This window comes from Malaclemys terrapin, chromosome 9 (assembly GCF_027887155.1).
Source record: "Malaclemys terrapin pileata isolate rMalTer1 chromosome 9, rMalTer1.hap1, whole genome shotgun sequence".
Classification (NCBI taxonomy): domain Eukaryota; kingdom Metazoa; phylum Chordata; order Testudines; family Emydidae; genus Malaclemys; species Malaclemys terrapin.
In genome coordinates this window covers 26,625,322-26,642,682 of record NC_071513.1, presented here as the reverse complement: position 1 = coordinate 26,642,682, position 17,361 = coordinate 26,625,322, and the positions used below count along the sequence as shown (strand labels likewise).

Sequence of the window (17,361 nt, the reverse complement as noted above, 5' to 3'; positions counted from 1 at the left end):
ACCACCTTTTTTCCCTAGTCTAGACAAGGATTGAGTATTTCAGGGTGAATCCTGCTGAAGAGCAGAGTTGCTTGAAAGCATCTTTTTTTTAATTTCTCAATAAACTGACCTCTCTGCTGAACAAGTGCAGCCTAGTATCTGTAATTTTCCAGAGCTTCTGCAGCTTAGAACTTTTTGGACTTAGTATTTAAGTTGAAGTTTAATTCACTCTTGTTCCTGAATAAATTGTCATTTGGAAGGCTGTATTGTTGCTATTAATTCAAGCAAAAATGGAAACCTTCCCAGCAACCCAGAATATTGATAGGATTTTCAAGGATGTGAAACATTTTATCTTATCAGAAATTGTTCCTTTTCTGTTGAAATCCATTAAAACAATTGTGTTAATCAAGACTCAAACCAAGCTACTATTTTCAGTAGAAAACATTAATTTAATGATTTAAAAATGTATTCACAGATATACCAGATATTCTAAATGTACCTTGGGTAAAAGTCCTTTAAGGCAAGGATTGTCTAAAAGCAGAAACATAACCATGACATAACATTTTCATAGGTGCATCAACATCAGAAATGGAAATGGCCTATGTGGAACCCTAGGTGGTAGCTGTTTTGTAACTGTTTGGTGGCTAGAATTCTCATTATGGTCAATGGTATTTCAATATATAGATCAGCTGCTAGGATTACATTCGGGAGCGTCTTTTTCAGGAAGATAAATTATGGGACCTAACCGGTGACTCAAGAAGTATGAGAGAATTTTGCATGGGGAGGTTGTAGTGATTGGGATGGATGATATTTAAAAAAACAAAACAATAAAGTTAAAATGTCTTTCTGTGCTGGATACCTTGGACATAATGGCCAGAGATGTTATTCAGTACATATTTCTGGGCTTAATGTGATCTCCGTTTGAGCTTTGGACTTCACCTATGCTGAACAAACTGTCTTGAGTTTCAAAAGGCTTATTGTAATAAAAGCCCCTCTGGTTCAGTTAGAGGAGTTTCTGTGTATTTATTTGACCAGAATTTTGGAAAAGAACAAAATTTAAAGCATGAAAAGGGTTTTTGTGTTTTAGTATCATCGCTGTTTTCTTGGGAAGATGAATCACTCTCTTTGTCCATGAGACAACTCCTGAGGGCAAAGCCGCTACATTGCAATAATTTGTTCTGAAACTCTGATGTGATAAAGTAGTAGAGGATTGGATCCAGACAACAGTTCAAACTTGCAAGACATAAAGAAACTGGATGAAAATGAAGAGTGCTTCTGCGTATGGCACAGTTTGTAATAACATTCTGTTTCACCATCATAAATAAAGGAAAGTTTATATGATATGGTGTGAAACATATGAAGAATACAGCTGCACACATCAGAATCATCCGTAAAGCTTTCTCTTTCTCACTTCTCTGTTGCAAGGGCACTTGACAGTCCTGTAGAGATTGTCGCATTTTCCAAGTGCAGTATGCAATAATAACTAGGGGGACCACAAACCCTAATAATTCAGCTATTGTTACTGAAGTAATAGAAGCTCCCATAGTCATTTGCTTCACTTCAAGATCTGCAAAGCAGGTGTTTGTATTGTTGGATAAGGTAGGACTTCTCAGGATTGGAACTGGTGAGCAAGCAGCCCCAACAATGATCCACACCACAGCACTAATGGTGACATCATACCTGCACTTCCAATCTTTGGCTTTGAATGGATGGAGAAGGAAAAGGTACCTTTGAATGCTTATGCAGGTAAGGAAACAAATACTTGCGTACATGTTGAGATACTTCAGGTAGAAACATAACTGGCAAAGGAAACTCCCAAAAGGCCACATGTGGTTTATATAATAATACACTCGAAGAGGTAATGAGAGAACATGTGCAAGATCAGCTACAGCCAAATTAATCATAAAAATAACAGCTTTGTTTTTCTTCCTGATGAAGCGACATAAAACCCATAGTGCAGCACTGTTTGCCAGAAGACCAGGTATGAATATTATGGTATAAGTGGTTGCGTATAGGGAGGACTGAAATCCCATATGAGGATCAGTGCAGTTTCCTGAAGGTCTGTTGCTCGGCATCTTGAATGTATCTGCGCATTCATTTAGGAGATGATGGGATGGAAGAAGGATTTCTGTAGAGAGTAAAAACAAAGACAGTAAAGGCAAAAACTGTTCAGTGTTTATTAATATTGATGTTTGTATTTTCTAATTCAGACAAAAACATTTAAATGAGACCATCCACATAGTAAATACCTATTGAAAAGGAAGGAGTATAAAGAAAAGCTTTGTGGTTCACTCCATTACAGAAACAGAGATTAAAATGACAAGCAAAGAGGATGCTTTTACCATCAGTAGTAGGGCCATAAAAGAGATTTTGTCACTTGACCAAGCTCCCAATACAGTTATCAATGGAATGACTCTGTAGCCATCCCAGCATGAGTAGTTGTTTCTGGAACATCTGCATCCTTGGGTAATATTCACTCATCGATTCCAGCCATTCAGCAGCCCAAAGTCTTCTGGGATTTGGGTATACACACACAAGCTATCCGGAAACCCTACTCTGCCAGGGTCTCATAGCCAGCCAGCACTGATCAGAAAGTTGTGCGGGTTGACTAGGAAGGATAAAGAACTGGGCCATCTCTTAGATGTGCTGATTCAGTGCATCATCCAGCCAGCCTTGACTGGAGGTAGTCCTATGGAATTCCATCCAGAATGTAAACCTACTCTGACAGTGTCCTAATGCCACAGTGACGCTATTAATCAGCTTGTTGCAGGCTGCCAGGCTACTCTTCAGATCTCTAGGTTCTCCATAACATTTGACTTCATTCATTGTACACTGTATTCAAACGCCTATCGAATTAGTGTCCCCATGCAGACCTACAGACGTCTCCAACAAGAGATTAAATAAATATAGTTTTGAATTAACTGAAACTGTCTGAGCATCTTTAACAACCACCATAGAGGTCTTGTATTAGATTATCAGAAGTAAAACAATAAATAGCTTAAATAAGGAACAAGGCTAGCAGACAGCAGACTGTGGAGGAGGTCTGTGATGGAAAGGAGCAGACAGATCCATCAGAGCTCTGGCTCCATATTTAGGACTAATAAACTAAACTAATATCTAACCAAATATGTGTCAGGTTCTATGTCGGTATCGGAAATGCATTACTACACAATGGCATAATGCAGTCATCATTTTGTAATAACAGAAAATAACATCTAACCATTGCAGACATGATGGGGAAAATATCTCTCTGCAGTTAACCCAGAAGTTGTCCAATTTGGGTGACATTCATCCATATGCACCTGCATAAACCTCTATGTACCATATATACCCAACATTGAGGGCTTAAATGGTGCAGAGGTACTTGTGTAGGCCTTCTTTACTGTGATGAATTTCACCCTTCCTGAGTACCTTTTGGGGGAAACATTTTCTTAGGCAAAGGGATTATTGTTCATGCAGCAGGTTATAAAAGGAGGCACAGATAACACCATCATTTAAGACTAAACCATGTAATTTTCACCCTAGCACCAAATGCTATGAGTATAATTTTTAAATTGACCACAAGGTGTCACAGCTGGATCAGAGTTAATGTCTTTCTTTTGCTTCTCTCTAAGAGATCAGGGCCTGATCTTGCAAAATCTTTATCATAGTTCTTGAAAATCTGACTGGCATTGATGACAATGTGTAATGAATAAAGACATGATTTTGGTGTCAATGAGACTGCTCACACTTGTAAGCCCTCTGGCTAGAATTTTCTAAAAAGCTCCTGATCAGATTTCCAAGAGTTCAGAACCCACAGTTGAGACCAAATTTTCAAAGGAGCTCTGGACCCAGGTGCTCCCACTGAGAAATTTGTGGTGTGATTTTCAGAAGTGTTCAGCATCCACCATGCACATGCTGAGCTCTTCTGAAGTTCTAGCCGCAAATTTGGATTTCTAAATAGGAGCTGAGCACTCTGGCCCCAGGTGTGTGTGCTGATCCCTCCTGACAATCCCAGCCTGTGTTTAGTAGTGTTTGCAGGATGAGGTCCTTACCTTTTACTCACAGACTCATAGTCTTTAAGGCCAGAAAGGCCCAATTTGATCATCTAGTCTGACCTCCTGCACATTGCAAACCACAGAACCTCGCCTACCAACTCCTGTAGTAGACCCATAACCTCTGGCTGAGTTGCTGAAGTCCTCAAATCAAGATGTAATGACTTCACATTACAGAGAATCCACCATTCACTTGCTAGTTTAAACCAGCAAATGACCCGTGCCCCATGCTGTAGAGAAAGGTGGGAAAAAAAACCCAGGGTCTCTGCCAATCTGAATTGGGAGGGTGGAATTCCTTCCCAACCCTAAATACGGTGATTAGTTAGACCCTGAGAATGTGGGCAAGATCCAGTAGCCAGACACCTGGGAGAGAATTCTCTGTAGTAATTCAGAGCCCTTCCCATTTAGTGTCCCGTCTCTGGCCATTGGGAATTTTTGCTAATAGTAGTTGCAGATGGGACACACACCATTGTAGGCGGTCCCATCACACCATCCCCCTCCATAAACTTATCAAGCTCAGTCTCAAAGACAGTTAGGTTTTTTGCCCCTACTATTCCCCTTGGAAGGCTGTTCCAGAACTTCACTCCTCCTCTGATGGTTAGAAACCTTCATCTAATTTCATGCCTAAACTTATTGATAGCTGGTTTATATCCATTTGTGCTTGTGTCAACATTGGTGCTTAACTTAAGTAACTCCTCTCCCTCCGTGGTATTTATCCCTCTGATGTATTTATAGAGACCAATCATCTCTCTCCTCAGCCTTCGTTTGGTTAGGCTAAACAAGCCAAGCTGCCTGGGTCACCTCTCATAAGGCAATTCCCATCTTTTCATGTGCTGTGTATTTATACCTGCCTCTGTATTTTCCACTTCATGCATCTGATGAAGTGGGTTTTAGCCCACGAAAGCTTATGCCCAAATAAATTTGTTAGTCTCTAAGGGTATGTCTACACTTGCAGCTGTAGAGCGCTGTGAGTTAAACCTGCCTTCGGAGAGCACAGTAGGGAAAGCTCTGCAGTCTGTCCACACTGACAACTGCTTGCGCACTGGTGTGGCCACATTTGCGGCCCTTGCAGCGGCATTGGGAGCGGTGCATTATGGGCAGCTATCCCAACATGCAAGTGACTGCAAGGTTCTTTTCAAATTGGGGGGGGGTGTGCAGTGTGACAGGGAGTGTGTTATGTGTATGTGGGGAGAGAGAGAGTGGTGTTTGGGGGGGCTGAGAGCATGTCAGCATGCTGTCTTGTAAGTTCAGACAGCAGCAGACCCCCCCTCTCTGTCGCCTCTCTCTCTCACACAGCATTCCAAAGTAAGGGCTTGCATGCCGGCTGTCAGAAACGGAGCTTTGAAAGGGCATTTCTGCATGCCTACAGGAGTTTAAAACAATGACAAGAGAGGCCACTTGACTTAAGGGGATTATGGGACGTTTCCGGAGGTCGATCAGAGCACAGTAACCCAACACCTCGTTCACACTGACGCCAGTGCGTTGTAGCCAAGGCGCAGCAAACGTTATTCCTCTCACCAAAGTGGAGTACCAGCAGCGCTCTAGCCATGGAGTCAGAGCACTCTACGTGCCTTGTCAGTGTGGACAGGGAGTGAGCTAGGGTGCCCAGGGCTCCTTTATTGCAGTGTAACTCGCAAGTGTAGCCAAGCCCTTTTAAGGTGCCACAGGGACTCCTTGTTTTTGCTGAGACAGACTAGCACAGCTACCACCCTGACACCTTTCATAAGGTAGAGTTTCCATTCCTCTGATCATCCTAACAGCCCTTCTCTGTACCTGTTCAAGTTTGAATTCATATTTCTTAAACATGAGACAGTATTCCTGATGAGGTCTCACCAGTGTCTTGTATAATGGCAATAACACTTCCTTATCTCTACTGGGTAAGTATCTTGCCTGATATATCCTAGGATTGTATTAGCTCTTTTCACAGCCGCATCATATTGATAGTCATCCTGTGATCAACCAATATGCCCAGGTCTTTCTCCTCCTCTGTCATTTCCAGCTGATACATCCCCATCTTACAGCAAAAAAATTTGTTGCTAGTCCCTCAGTGCATGCCCTTGCACTTTGTACTATTAAATTTCATCCCATTTCTATTACTCCGGTTTTCAAGGTTGTCCAGATCTTCTTGTATGATATTCTGGTCCTCCTCCATGTTGGCAATACCTCCCAACTTTTTGTTATCTGTAAATTTTATTAGCACACTCCCACTTGTTATGCCAAGGTCATGAATGAAAAAGTTAAATAAGATTGGTCCTAAGACTGATCCCTGAGGAACTCCACTAGTAATAGCCAGACAGTTCATCTTTCATATGACCCGTTGCAGACTCCCCTTTAACCAGCTCCTTACCCACCTTATTTTAGTTCTTATATTAATCCCCATCTTTTCCAATGAAACTAATAATTTCCCATGTGGGACTGTATGAAATGCCTTACTGAAATCCAGGTAGATTAGAGCCACTGCATTTTCTTTGTCTAAAATATCAGTTATCGTCTCAAAAAAAAGATCAAGTTAATCTGGCATGATCTACCTTTTGTAAAACCATGTTGTATTTTATTCCAATTATCAATTAACTCTGTCCTTAAATACTTTCTCTTTCAAAATTTGTTCCAAGCCTGTGTAAACAAATGATGTCAAACTAATGGGCCTGTAGTTTTTTGGATCTTTTTGTTTCCTTTCTTAAAAATAGGTACTTTATTAGCAATTTTCCAGTCAGAGGGTATGACCCTGAGTTTACAGAGCTATTCAAAATCCTTTCTATTGGACTTGCAATTCATGTGCCACTTCCTTTAACATTCTTGGACGGAGATTATCTGTACCCCCCAATTTGGTCCCATTAAGATGTTTGAGTTTGACTTCCACATCGGATGGAGTAATTTCTACTTCCATATCCTTCCTTCCATTACCTACCCTGCTACTACCCCTAAGCTTCTTGTTACTCTTATTAAAAACTGGGGCAAAATATTTGTTTAGGTTTTTGGGCCATGCCTAGTTTATCTTTAATCTCTGCCCCAAATACTGGGCTCACATTTAAATACTGGAGAGTTTTTCGCCTTGGGGTAACTAAGGGCCTGATTTCTCCCCTCCTTCCCCCACTCCCCACCCCCACCCCTGAGGTTCTGAATACCCATAGCTTCCATTATCTTCAACGGGAGTTGTGGGTACTTAGCACTTCTGAGAATTAAATCCAGAGTAACTTTACTCCAATCTCTGCAGAATTTTGCTGATTCCTTAGAATAAGCATAGGGAAATTTAGATATTACTGCAAATGCTAAAGTAACCATTATCTGAAGCAAAATTGGCACGTTTCTAAGAGTGACCAATGTAGTTAGGAGGAAGTAATGCTGACTGTATTTAGCAAGGGTGCCAATATCCTGTTGTCTAGAGCTATGACAAAAGGGCTTGACAGTATTAAAAAACAACAACAACAACAACAACAAACACTGTCAAGGTATTTGTCATCATTTTTTTAAGTTCCTACTTATTCCACTTTTCAATTTTCAAGAGTTTACTCTTCTCTCCTGTCATTCTTTCAAAAATGCACTAAAGCATGTTGAAGAGTGAAAGAAAAAAATGCTCATGTAGATAAATATACATGAACTTTGCTCATGTAGAAAAAGTAGGTCCAGTTTTGATCATTAACTTTGGCAAAGCAGATGTTAGTGTGGGCTAGCGTGCTTTTGTTTTTCAAAATCAAAAATGTATATTTTTAAATATACACAACAGATGTCCTTGGAAAAGCTGTGTGTAGCTTAATGTGGATGGTCTGATAGTGAACAAAGTAATTGCTGCTAAAGATCCTCAGTGGAGCCTCATCCTGAGAGAGAGATGACCATTGGGTGGGGAATGCTGCTGCCAGTGGTCGGAGAAAAAGCCGCAGGCTGAATGGGTTAAGCTGTCCTTCATGTGCTTGTTTGCACTAGGCTATTGATCATCTACTTCTTTTATTCCTCACTGATCCCGCCAAGGGCTCTGTGCTGGCAGTAGCTATGCGGGAGGTGACACCACAAAAGGTGATGGCCCCTTATGCTTGGTGTTGCTGCTGTCCATGGTCTCAGAGCACTGGAGGTATTTGCTGTCCCCAAGGTTATTGGCCCACCTTACCAGTCCCCTCTATAGCCACATCCATCTTGCTCCTTGCTTTCAGGACTGCTCACCTCCGAAAGGGGTGAGTGGGGCAGGCCGTGAGTCTGGAACAGGAGAAGAATGGCACTGGCCAGAGGGAGGATGGGGTCATCTAGGGCACTCAAGCAAACTCTCAAAACGTAACCCTACAGGGACTGCTATTAGGGCATAGTCAATGGAGGCACTTAACTGTGGAATTCGCTTACCAAGTTGTCCAGCAGAGCCCATGTTCAGTGACCTGGCATGTCCATCTCTTTTCTCAACCTCACACCTGAGAATGTGTTTGGACTTGCTTTGCATTTTTTGTACAGAGGCTGTATTTTGATCTTTAACTAGGTACATGTGTAATTGGGCACATTTTTTTTACAAAAAAAAAATGATAAATACTCTAAATTAAACCTTATTCCAAACAGACCAGTGAACAGTCATAAATTGCTAGCACCTTTTCCTGGCTACTGTCAGTACCGTAGCATTACTTTACTTCTGATTTACAGCAGCATTGGTGAAGTCAGTATCAGGCCCCTTGAGTTCTAGGGCTGTACTTTCCTCTTTAAAAGTTCCCACCAGCCCCAACTCCCTGGTGGACACATGAAATGTGGTGTCTTTCTGGGTAGTTGTCTTCCCACGACAGAGTTCAATATTGATGTACTAATTAACTCCATCTCACACCAGACATGAAGGCTGCCTGAAGACTCAATTAATGTTTATTAAACCCTTGCTTTACTGGTAAAAACTGCTCTTTGAATCCAGGGAAGCCATTTCTCTGCCTGATGGCAAGTAATAGTGAGTCTTGGCCCTGTATTTCTGAGGAAGATATGGGGCGAGAAATTGGTTGGTGGTTCACGGAGAAATCAGATATTAGTATCTAACTTTACACTTTTTGAAGGCCCCACTTCTTTTGAAGCTAGCATGATGTCCTATAGTATCATTTTGGGTTGTGGCTTTCTATGGAAGGATGTACAGACTTTTTGGTGCCTCTTGGAGAGGCCCTCAAATCCTAACACACCTGACCTCCATGTTGTCCTCATAAGGAGGCCCTGCCAAACTAACCAATGACATTGGGCTTGGGGGGAAATTCGCATCAAGGGTTTAGAGGCAGCTCAGGAACCAGCCAGGAACTAATTAAATGCAGCTGAGATTTTTTTGGCCTCAAGATGTTAAAAAGAGAAACAGATTGTGCTGACCAGACTTGAATGTGGGGAAAACATATGTGCCACTCTGGCTGGCTTGTACTTGTTTTTTGTTCAATAGTCTATTGGTTGTAACACACACATGGAATGAATGCAGCTAGCACCTATTGACAAGCTGCTGTCAATTTGGATTAAATCCAGTTCTCCTTCAATAAAATACTCCCTGAAATAAGTGATTTTTATTTTGTGTGTGTTCACAGCTGAACTTCTGGTGAATTTTCTCTCTTGCCTTTCGGTCTCTGGCCCCTTTGACTCTTTCTAAGTGCTGCCCTCATTTATCCCTGGGTAAAGACAGTGATGTTATGACTCAGTGATATTTTCTAAGACCTTGGAAAAATATTAATGTATTGTAGCTTTTAATCATCTAAATATATTTGCCATTTTGGTATTGTTATTGCAGTAGTGCCTAGAGGTCTCAAGCAGGTTCAAGGTACCATTATACTAGATGCCATATAAATGCATACTAACAATCAGTTCCTGTTGTGAAGGGTTTACAGGGTAACTGAAGACTGGAAACAAAAAATGGGTGTCATTACAAGGAATGGGGAAGGAGGATATAGGTAAAGGTGATAGCAACATGGGTTATACAGAGCAGCCGGGTGCTCAATTAGCAGGTTAAGCCAATCATTAAAATAAACATAAATGCAAAGAAGCGCTAATATATCAGCAATCTAACTTTCTGCTATGTACTTATATGGTCTTTATTACAGAAGTCATCCATGGAAATTGCCAGAATTATCATTACTCTGACTCACTGTGTGCCCCACCCAGTTCTACATTTCTGTGGTATTGTGCTTAGAATTTCCAAATTCAAAGAGACAGTAGGAACGTAGTCTTTTCATTATAATTATTATTTATTATTTATTTGTTTATGAATTATATAGAGGTAGCCCTAATTCCAGATCCAAACAACCCCAAACTTTGAATCTGAATTTTATGGTAAAGGTTCCTCTCTGGAATTATAGTCAAATACTGCAGCAGTGGGGAAATGCATCTTTTTAATAAAAATCCATTTGATGACTTGAAATAGTTTTCTAGAGTTTCTGATTTAAGTAGACGAGACTTTCTACAGCTTTTGTTTAAATAGTAATTATCATTAGCTTTTTTAACACATGCAACTGAAAGAGAATATGTGAAACAGAACTGAATGATCTGTTGTAATGTCCTATCAATCAACGTAATGTTTTCTGTAGAACAGTCTTCATCTGTTTTCTCATACAGGCTTTCTATCACAATGCATTGATTTTTACTTACCCACCCACTCAGAAATGAAACAGCAAATTGCTCTTCTATCAAAGGCTGCTGGGGACAGCCTACCAATACAAGCATTTGTTTGAAGTTTCTCTTGAAAAAAGTATACGATGGTATTGCTGAATATTGTTATGGCTTGGATTTACAAAAGGAAATATGCAGCAAAAATAAATCTTACCTCATTCTAACTTCCATTCTTCAAGACGGAAATATCCACAGCGAAGAGTAGGGGAAAAAGCAAAATGGTTTTTATTAGCTACAGTTTATGCTGTAGATTCCAACGATAGAGATATTTTTAAAAACTTCTCACATGAAGAGAGAAATTTCACTCTCTTACCCTAGTGCTCCAAAATCCACTGACTTCTGGAGACTGATACAGTGACTGAATAACAGGAAATCCTGTATTTTGTTTCACTTAGCCAGCCAACGTGTTTTCAGCTACTGACATTAAAACAATTCAGATGATGTTATTTTGATGTGACTCAGGCTTTAATTTTGCACAGAATTGGAGTTTCTGCTATGTTCTATGCATGCCCTCAGTCAAGCTATACTTTACTTTTGCCTGTGATGTTTTGTCATTGTAGACTCCATCTGTTTGCTAAAACTGTGCACACACAAATCTGCTAGTTATAACTGAAAAATATATAGATCTAAGTCGGAGTAGGCAACCTATGGCATGCATGCCGAAGGCGGCATGCAAGCTGATTTTCAGTGGCACTCACACTGCCCAGGTCCTCGCCACCGGTTCGGGGGGCTCTGCATTTTAATTTAATTTTAAATGAAGCTTTTTAAACATTTTAAAAACCTTATTTACTTTACATACAACAATAGTTTAGTTATATATTATAGACTTATAGAAAGAGACCTTCTAAAAACTTTAAAATGTATTACTGGCACCCAACACCTTAAATTAGAGTGAATAAATGAAGACTCAGCACACCACTTCTGAAAGGTTGCCAACCCCTGATCTAGGTAGTTCAAAATGAGTGAAAGGTGCGAAATTTTGGTTTATTTTCCATATCCAAAATATATGATGGTTTATAGCTTGAATGTTCTAAAAGTACTTTCATCTTATACAGGCATGTAATGTCCAGTGTCATGTATTTGAGATATACCTTTCTTTTCTCTGTCTCATTCAATTCCTTTTCCATGTGTGTATAAGATATCCTTTCCTTATGCAGGTCCGGTGCTACCATTTAGGCAAACTAGGCAGTTGCTTAGGGTGCCAAGATTTGGGGGTGCCAAAAAGCGGTGCCCCCAATTTTTTTTACAGCGTTCCTATGCCCCCTCCACGAGCACGCGGTCTCTGCTCCATTTCTCCCGCCTCCCAGGTTTGCAGCACCAATCAGCTGTTTGGCACTGCAAGCCTGGGAGGGGAGGAGAATTAGAGCAGGGGCAGTGTGCTTGGGGAGGAGGTGGAGCAGAGGTGAGCTGGGGTGGGGAGCTGTTGCATGGCTCCCCGGGGGAGAGCTGCCGTGGGGGAGGAGCACCTCAGGGCAGAGTGGGGAGCTGCCACGGGGGGGCGCCTCAGGGCGGGGGGAGGCGGGGAGCTGCCGCAGGGCTGGGGGGCGGGGCACAAGGTGGAAGTTTCGCCTAGGGCGCAAAACTTCCTTGCACCGGCCCTGTCCTTATGCATGGTACTGCATGCAGTGGTGATGATATATTACTTTCGGGGTTGTCCGGAAATGGCATTGCGATGTGAGTTACTATCAGTTGCATTATTTCCTGCTGAATGATGTGATATGATGATGCACATCACATATCATGTCCCAGCATCTGCAGAGATAACATGGCAGCACTGTAGAGCTAGCGTAGTGCTCCCAGTTCTTAGTATAGATGCTGACTAAATTGAAATGTATTCTTTCTCTTGCTATAATATCCTGTTGGGTTGGTTTTAGGGTCATTCAAAACAAGCAGATGCACACTGGGGTACCAAGAGGAAGGAGAAGAGGGAAAGGTATAATCTACAATAATTTGTTGCTTAAATCCTCTGGAAATTGCTGTGGGGAAAATCCCGATCCTTTCCCTCCCCACCCCACTGCATTTGAACATACAAAATCCTTAAAGCAGTAGTTCCACCATGATTCCTCTGTCCAGGGGAAGGTACCAGTTACAGTGAGCAGGCACTATTGGGTCCAGCCCCCCATGACCCATGAAGCACTGTTCTCTCTGGGGCAGTAGAAAATAGTTGTCAGGGGAAGGGTTGTTTAGATGAAATGGGAATGTAGCCTGTACATTTGCAACTACATGGATTGACTAGTCCAAACCACCACGTGGGGGAAGAGGCAGCAATTGCTATTACAACCCCAAGTATGTACTTGCTTTCTGCAGCCTGCACAAGGGAAAAGTTCTATGGGGAAAAGAGCTTTGTGCAGGTCCATGGTTTGGCCCTAAGTGCTTATATTTTAAAACTCATAGACAGATCTATGGGGTCCTGAATTATTCCTGCTTATTAATCACTTTCATTAGATCTGTATATGAATAAGAGTCAGCAACATCATGGGCTTCCTGCACTCACTGGAAGCTTTGAATCTCAGTGTTGGGAAGACAGTGACCAGGTTTACAAATTTAAAATTTGTTTTCTGTGCATCTTCTCCAGTACTTGCTTCAAAGTGGCTGTGTCAGCAAAGAAATGGCGCACCCATTCCCTAAAATGTCCAAAAAACCAAAGGGATGGGAACACAGTCCAACTGAGAGATTTTTAAAATGTGGGCTTTTCCCCTGTAGTTGTATTTTACCTCTCAGTTTATTTTGCCCTCTGAAAACTTTTCACACATTCTAGGTCATTAAAAGCATCACAGAATGCACTATTATGTAACATCACTGACAACCAACGTTACACAGGTTGACAATCTTGCCCACAGATATTAATTTTAAAAATCCATTGTCATACATTAAAGTGTATAAATATTTCTCTTCTAATGGACTGAATAAACTCTATGTATGTATGTTTTTGCTTAACTATCCTTGCTTAAGTATAATTCTACACAAGTGCACATTTTACAGAGAATAACCTCTGCTTTTATAAACTCTGACAAAAGGTACAAGGAAGTTTAAAGTGGCAGTGAAATTAAATGTATATCCTTTTAAGCTTATAAACTGGTATTCTGTGGGCAGAAGGACAAATGCATATCCACATTTCTCTAAACTGAGAACATTTTTTCATATCAAACAGGATACACCTGAAGGATGTATGTAAAACAAGGTTGTACTTCTCTAAAGTAAGGGGTTTTACTCACATCAAGTGAAATTGGCCAGTGGGCAGAGTCCTGGCACGAAGCCCACGCACTACTTAGAGCCCACTTAAACCTGACCTTCATGAGTCAAGTGGTGCATATCACTTGTTTAGGCCCTCTGACAAGGGGTGAAGTTCACCATAAAATATATAAATAGTGTTTACAGAAGTGGCATTCATTTAGAGTTAGATTTATTGTAAAGTGATTAATGGCCAAGTTATTCTTTACCTTTGTGTTTTGCACACACTTTGGGTCAGGGACTGCAGAATTACCAACCTCAAGCATTCACAAATCATGAGTCAGGCCCCACAAATCATGAGATTTTCTTTAAAAGCATGAGATTTTAATAAATAAATAAATTTGGGGCTCTTTTTATTTACCTAATAGGTGATGAGCTTGTAGTGTGCACTCAGGTCATATTTTCAGAGTTTTTCTCTGCAACAAGAGCTAGAAACTTGCATTTTAAAAAATAAATAAAGCTGAGATTCTCACTAAAACCCTTGACTCCAGTAGCAGCAGCTTGAAGAAAAACACGAAATAGTGTGACACCCATGATAAAATTGTCAGTTGGCAACACTGCAACATTCTCTTACTCTATGTGTACATTGCCTAGCACAACAGGGTTCTGATCTTTTTGGGGAGAGGACCACCACTTACCTCTGAAATACTGGTAGTATTTCACCAGGTACTACTGAAATACTAAAGGGCACATCAGATGAGGGATTGTGTGTCAAACCTGCAAGGAACAAGCCCTCTCATAAGTAGCCATAAGGCGTAGGTATTTTCTAGGTAAGGCCTGGGTATAAGTTAAGGGAGTAATGTAATGAGCCTAAAAGGCATGTAAGACAAGACAATAGCTTAGCTAAACAAGGCATAAGGCCCAAAAAGCCTTAGCATAAGCAGCTAACCAGGAGTAACCGTAGATCATAAGATATCACAAGTTAGAAGGCAGGAGTGACTGAACTGCTGACAGGTAACCACAAGCTTACTAGTTTGTACCTGTTTGTGATATTTTATTTTAGGAACATCAACAGATGTCTGACCACAAGAATGCCATGGTAACTAATGATGTATATGCTAATAAGCTTGAGGTAAATGGATTCTTAACCTATTGGAAACGGGCACCCCAACATTAATAGGGTAAGGAAGTACAAATAAGGAAAAAGGGGAAAACTCCTACTGACTATGCATTAAGCACAGTGGCTTCAGCACAACACATTATAAAAGTTGTATTCCGGCCTGTGTGCATTAGGGAAAGGTAATTCTTGGGAGATGCCAGGATGACAGCCACTGGTGATGATGACTAACACTTCAGATCTTTTTTCAAGCAATGGTGTGAGCATATCAATGCTCAGACACACATTTTATGTTATGTCGATCTACCTTGCTGGGTTGGAGTGTTTGTAGCTTTCCTAACTGTGTTAATAAAATATTATAAATACAGAAGGTTTTTCTTAAGTGTGAGTGTTGTAACCGTGCACATCAGGGTTTCCAGCTGAACAGAAATTCTAAGAATACTGGGTCTGATCTTGGGACAAGAACCTACCAAACCTCAGAGTTTTAACTGGAAATTCTTAAGTAATCAATACAATTAATACACAATCGATAGATCAAGCAACATGTGCTAATAATCAAAATGTCCATATACATAACACATATCATTACCTGTTCCTATTGGACATTTTTTCATCCAACAAGCATTCACCAGTGAAGGGGAGTGTCTTATTGCATTGCTGTTGCTGAGCATTCCACACCCTTTGAGAGCCCTGTTGATATGTGATATATTTTTGATCTACGTGAGCAATTCAGAGTACTTGTTACATTACTTGGATAGTGGCCAGTTCTCCTTCAACCCTGACACTACACTAAGTTTTCTCTAGCAGTGGAGTGAAGGTGAAAAGTTCCAGATTTCAACCACCCAAAGTTTAGATGTGATCAGATCCAGGATTTTGGAGTGGGCCCATCTTTGGTTTTCTGAGGGGTCACTGATGAAAGTTAGTTGGCTTTGGAGGGACGGCCATTTGTTTTGGTTTTTTGGTGTATTTGTTGAGGAAACACAAAGCCATCTTAATTGCCATGCACTCACTGGGGAGTCCAGGAGCAAGGATGTAGACGGTCCATGAAAGGAATCGTCACAGAATGGAACATGGCAGATTCCCTGGACTGCTTTCTACTGTCACAATACTATAAGCCTTGCATGGTTCCAGGGAACTGAATATGAAAGCAATTTTCAGATTGCGTATGAAGCAAACTTACTGTAAAAGGAGTGGAGGAAGTGACAAGTAAACCTGCTCATGCAACCCACAAGGTCTCACGCATGGGATGTGTGGTTCTAGATCATGTGATTACCATTTCCATTCGTGAACCACCATTTCTCAATCAAGCAGGCAGTAGAAATGCTGAAGTTTGAACCATACTAACCAAAAGGGTCATGAGGCCTGGGCCTAAGGAGCAAATGAGTTGGGGATGCTGTTTAAGGTTGAAGAAAAGCCCTTTCATTCCTGATTTTTACTTTCAAATTTCAGAGCAAAAGGAAATCAGTGCAAATCTGAAGATGGGACTTTCTAAAAATGGGAGGGGAGAGAAGTCAGGTGTTTTCCCATGAGGAAAGACATAAGTCTCATGTCATATTCACATATGGGTGTAGACTGTGATATATGACAGGGGTCACTTTTACTTTAGTCTACATAGAGTCAATATATGATCTCTTCCAAGTCCATTATGCAAGCCAAGGAGTGAGGCAGGCAGAGAGAGGAGCAGCAGCTTTGAGAAGAGACTGGTGCACTGGGAGTGCTGTCACAGTGGAAGGGGAGGTTATCCCTTGCAAAGACTACTGAGCTGTTAGCCTTTAGAGCAATGTAGGCCCGTAACCCACAGGAATCAGGGCAGAGAGCACATCAGTTTACAGGTGTTGAGAAAACTTTGTGAGAAAATAGGGGTGGCCTCACTTTTCAACTGCAGATCTATAAAAAGGAAGTGAAAAAGAAGAGACAACATGTAAGAAGCTATTACTGGGAAGGCTGCTCTCAGACAATGGTGAAAAAAAATAGCAAGAGATCTCGAGTCTCACAAACAAGAAGCTTCGTCTTTAGTTCTCCTTCTGGCACTCACAAAGGGCCTTTCGGACAACAGGGCAAGAATAAGAATGGGCAATTTTATTTGCTGCCACAGAAATTGTAACATTAAGAGAAGTCATCAAAATTCTCTGCGGAGCAAATAAAAGCAGACATTCTCCCTAGAGAGATCAGCCTGTAACTTTGTTTTTCTATAGTTTAGCAATCTCCACTTTATTTGAAGTGATGTTGATACATTTTTAAAACCACAATTTGAACGCTGCTGTTCCTGCGGCAACACAGATTCTGATCTTCACTGATTGTCACTCCAAATACAGACCCTTTCACTGCTGAGGCCTTGTCTTCTACTGCTTTAACAATACTGCTGTAGTTACAATAATATAACCCCCACTGGTGTCTATATCAGTATAAAGGTGCTTATACTAGTGTTGCTATTCAGGGGTGTCATTTCCTGTGGAGCGGGGGAGTAGAAGG

The 17,361-nt window shown here is 41.1% G+C and overlaps 1 protein-coding gene across 2 annotated transcripts; it reads right to left on the bottom strand.

Annotated features, from left to right (window-relative positions):
- Window positions 1–405: 405 nt before the first annotated feature.
- LOC128843363 (putative P2Y purinoceptor 10) lies at window positions 406–10,934 on the bottom strand. 2 transcript variants are annotated; one of them, XM_054040164.1, is made up of 3 exons: window positions 10,915–10,934; window positions 10,756–10,773; window positions 406–2,107 (listed from the first exon to the last, which is right to left on the bottom strand). In XM_054040164.1, the coding sequence occupies exon 3, from the start codon at window positions 2,052–2,054 to the stop codon at window positions 954–956; it is 1,101 nt and encodes a 366-aa protein (XP_053896139.1). In that variant the 5' UTR covers window positions 2,055–2,107; window positions 10,756–10,773; window positions 10,915–10,934; the 3' UTR covers window positions 406–953. The 2 variants fall into 2 exon arrangements, with proteins under 2 accessions (XP_053896139.1, XP_053896138.1); XM_054040163.1 differs by having other exon boundaries at window positions 10,756–10,924.
- Window positions 10,935–17,361: the final 6,427 nt, after the last annotated feature.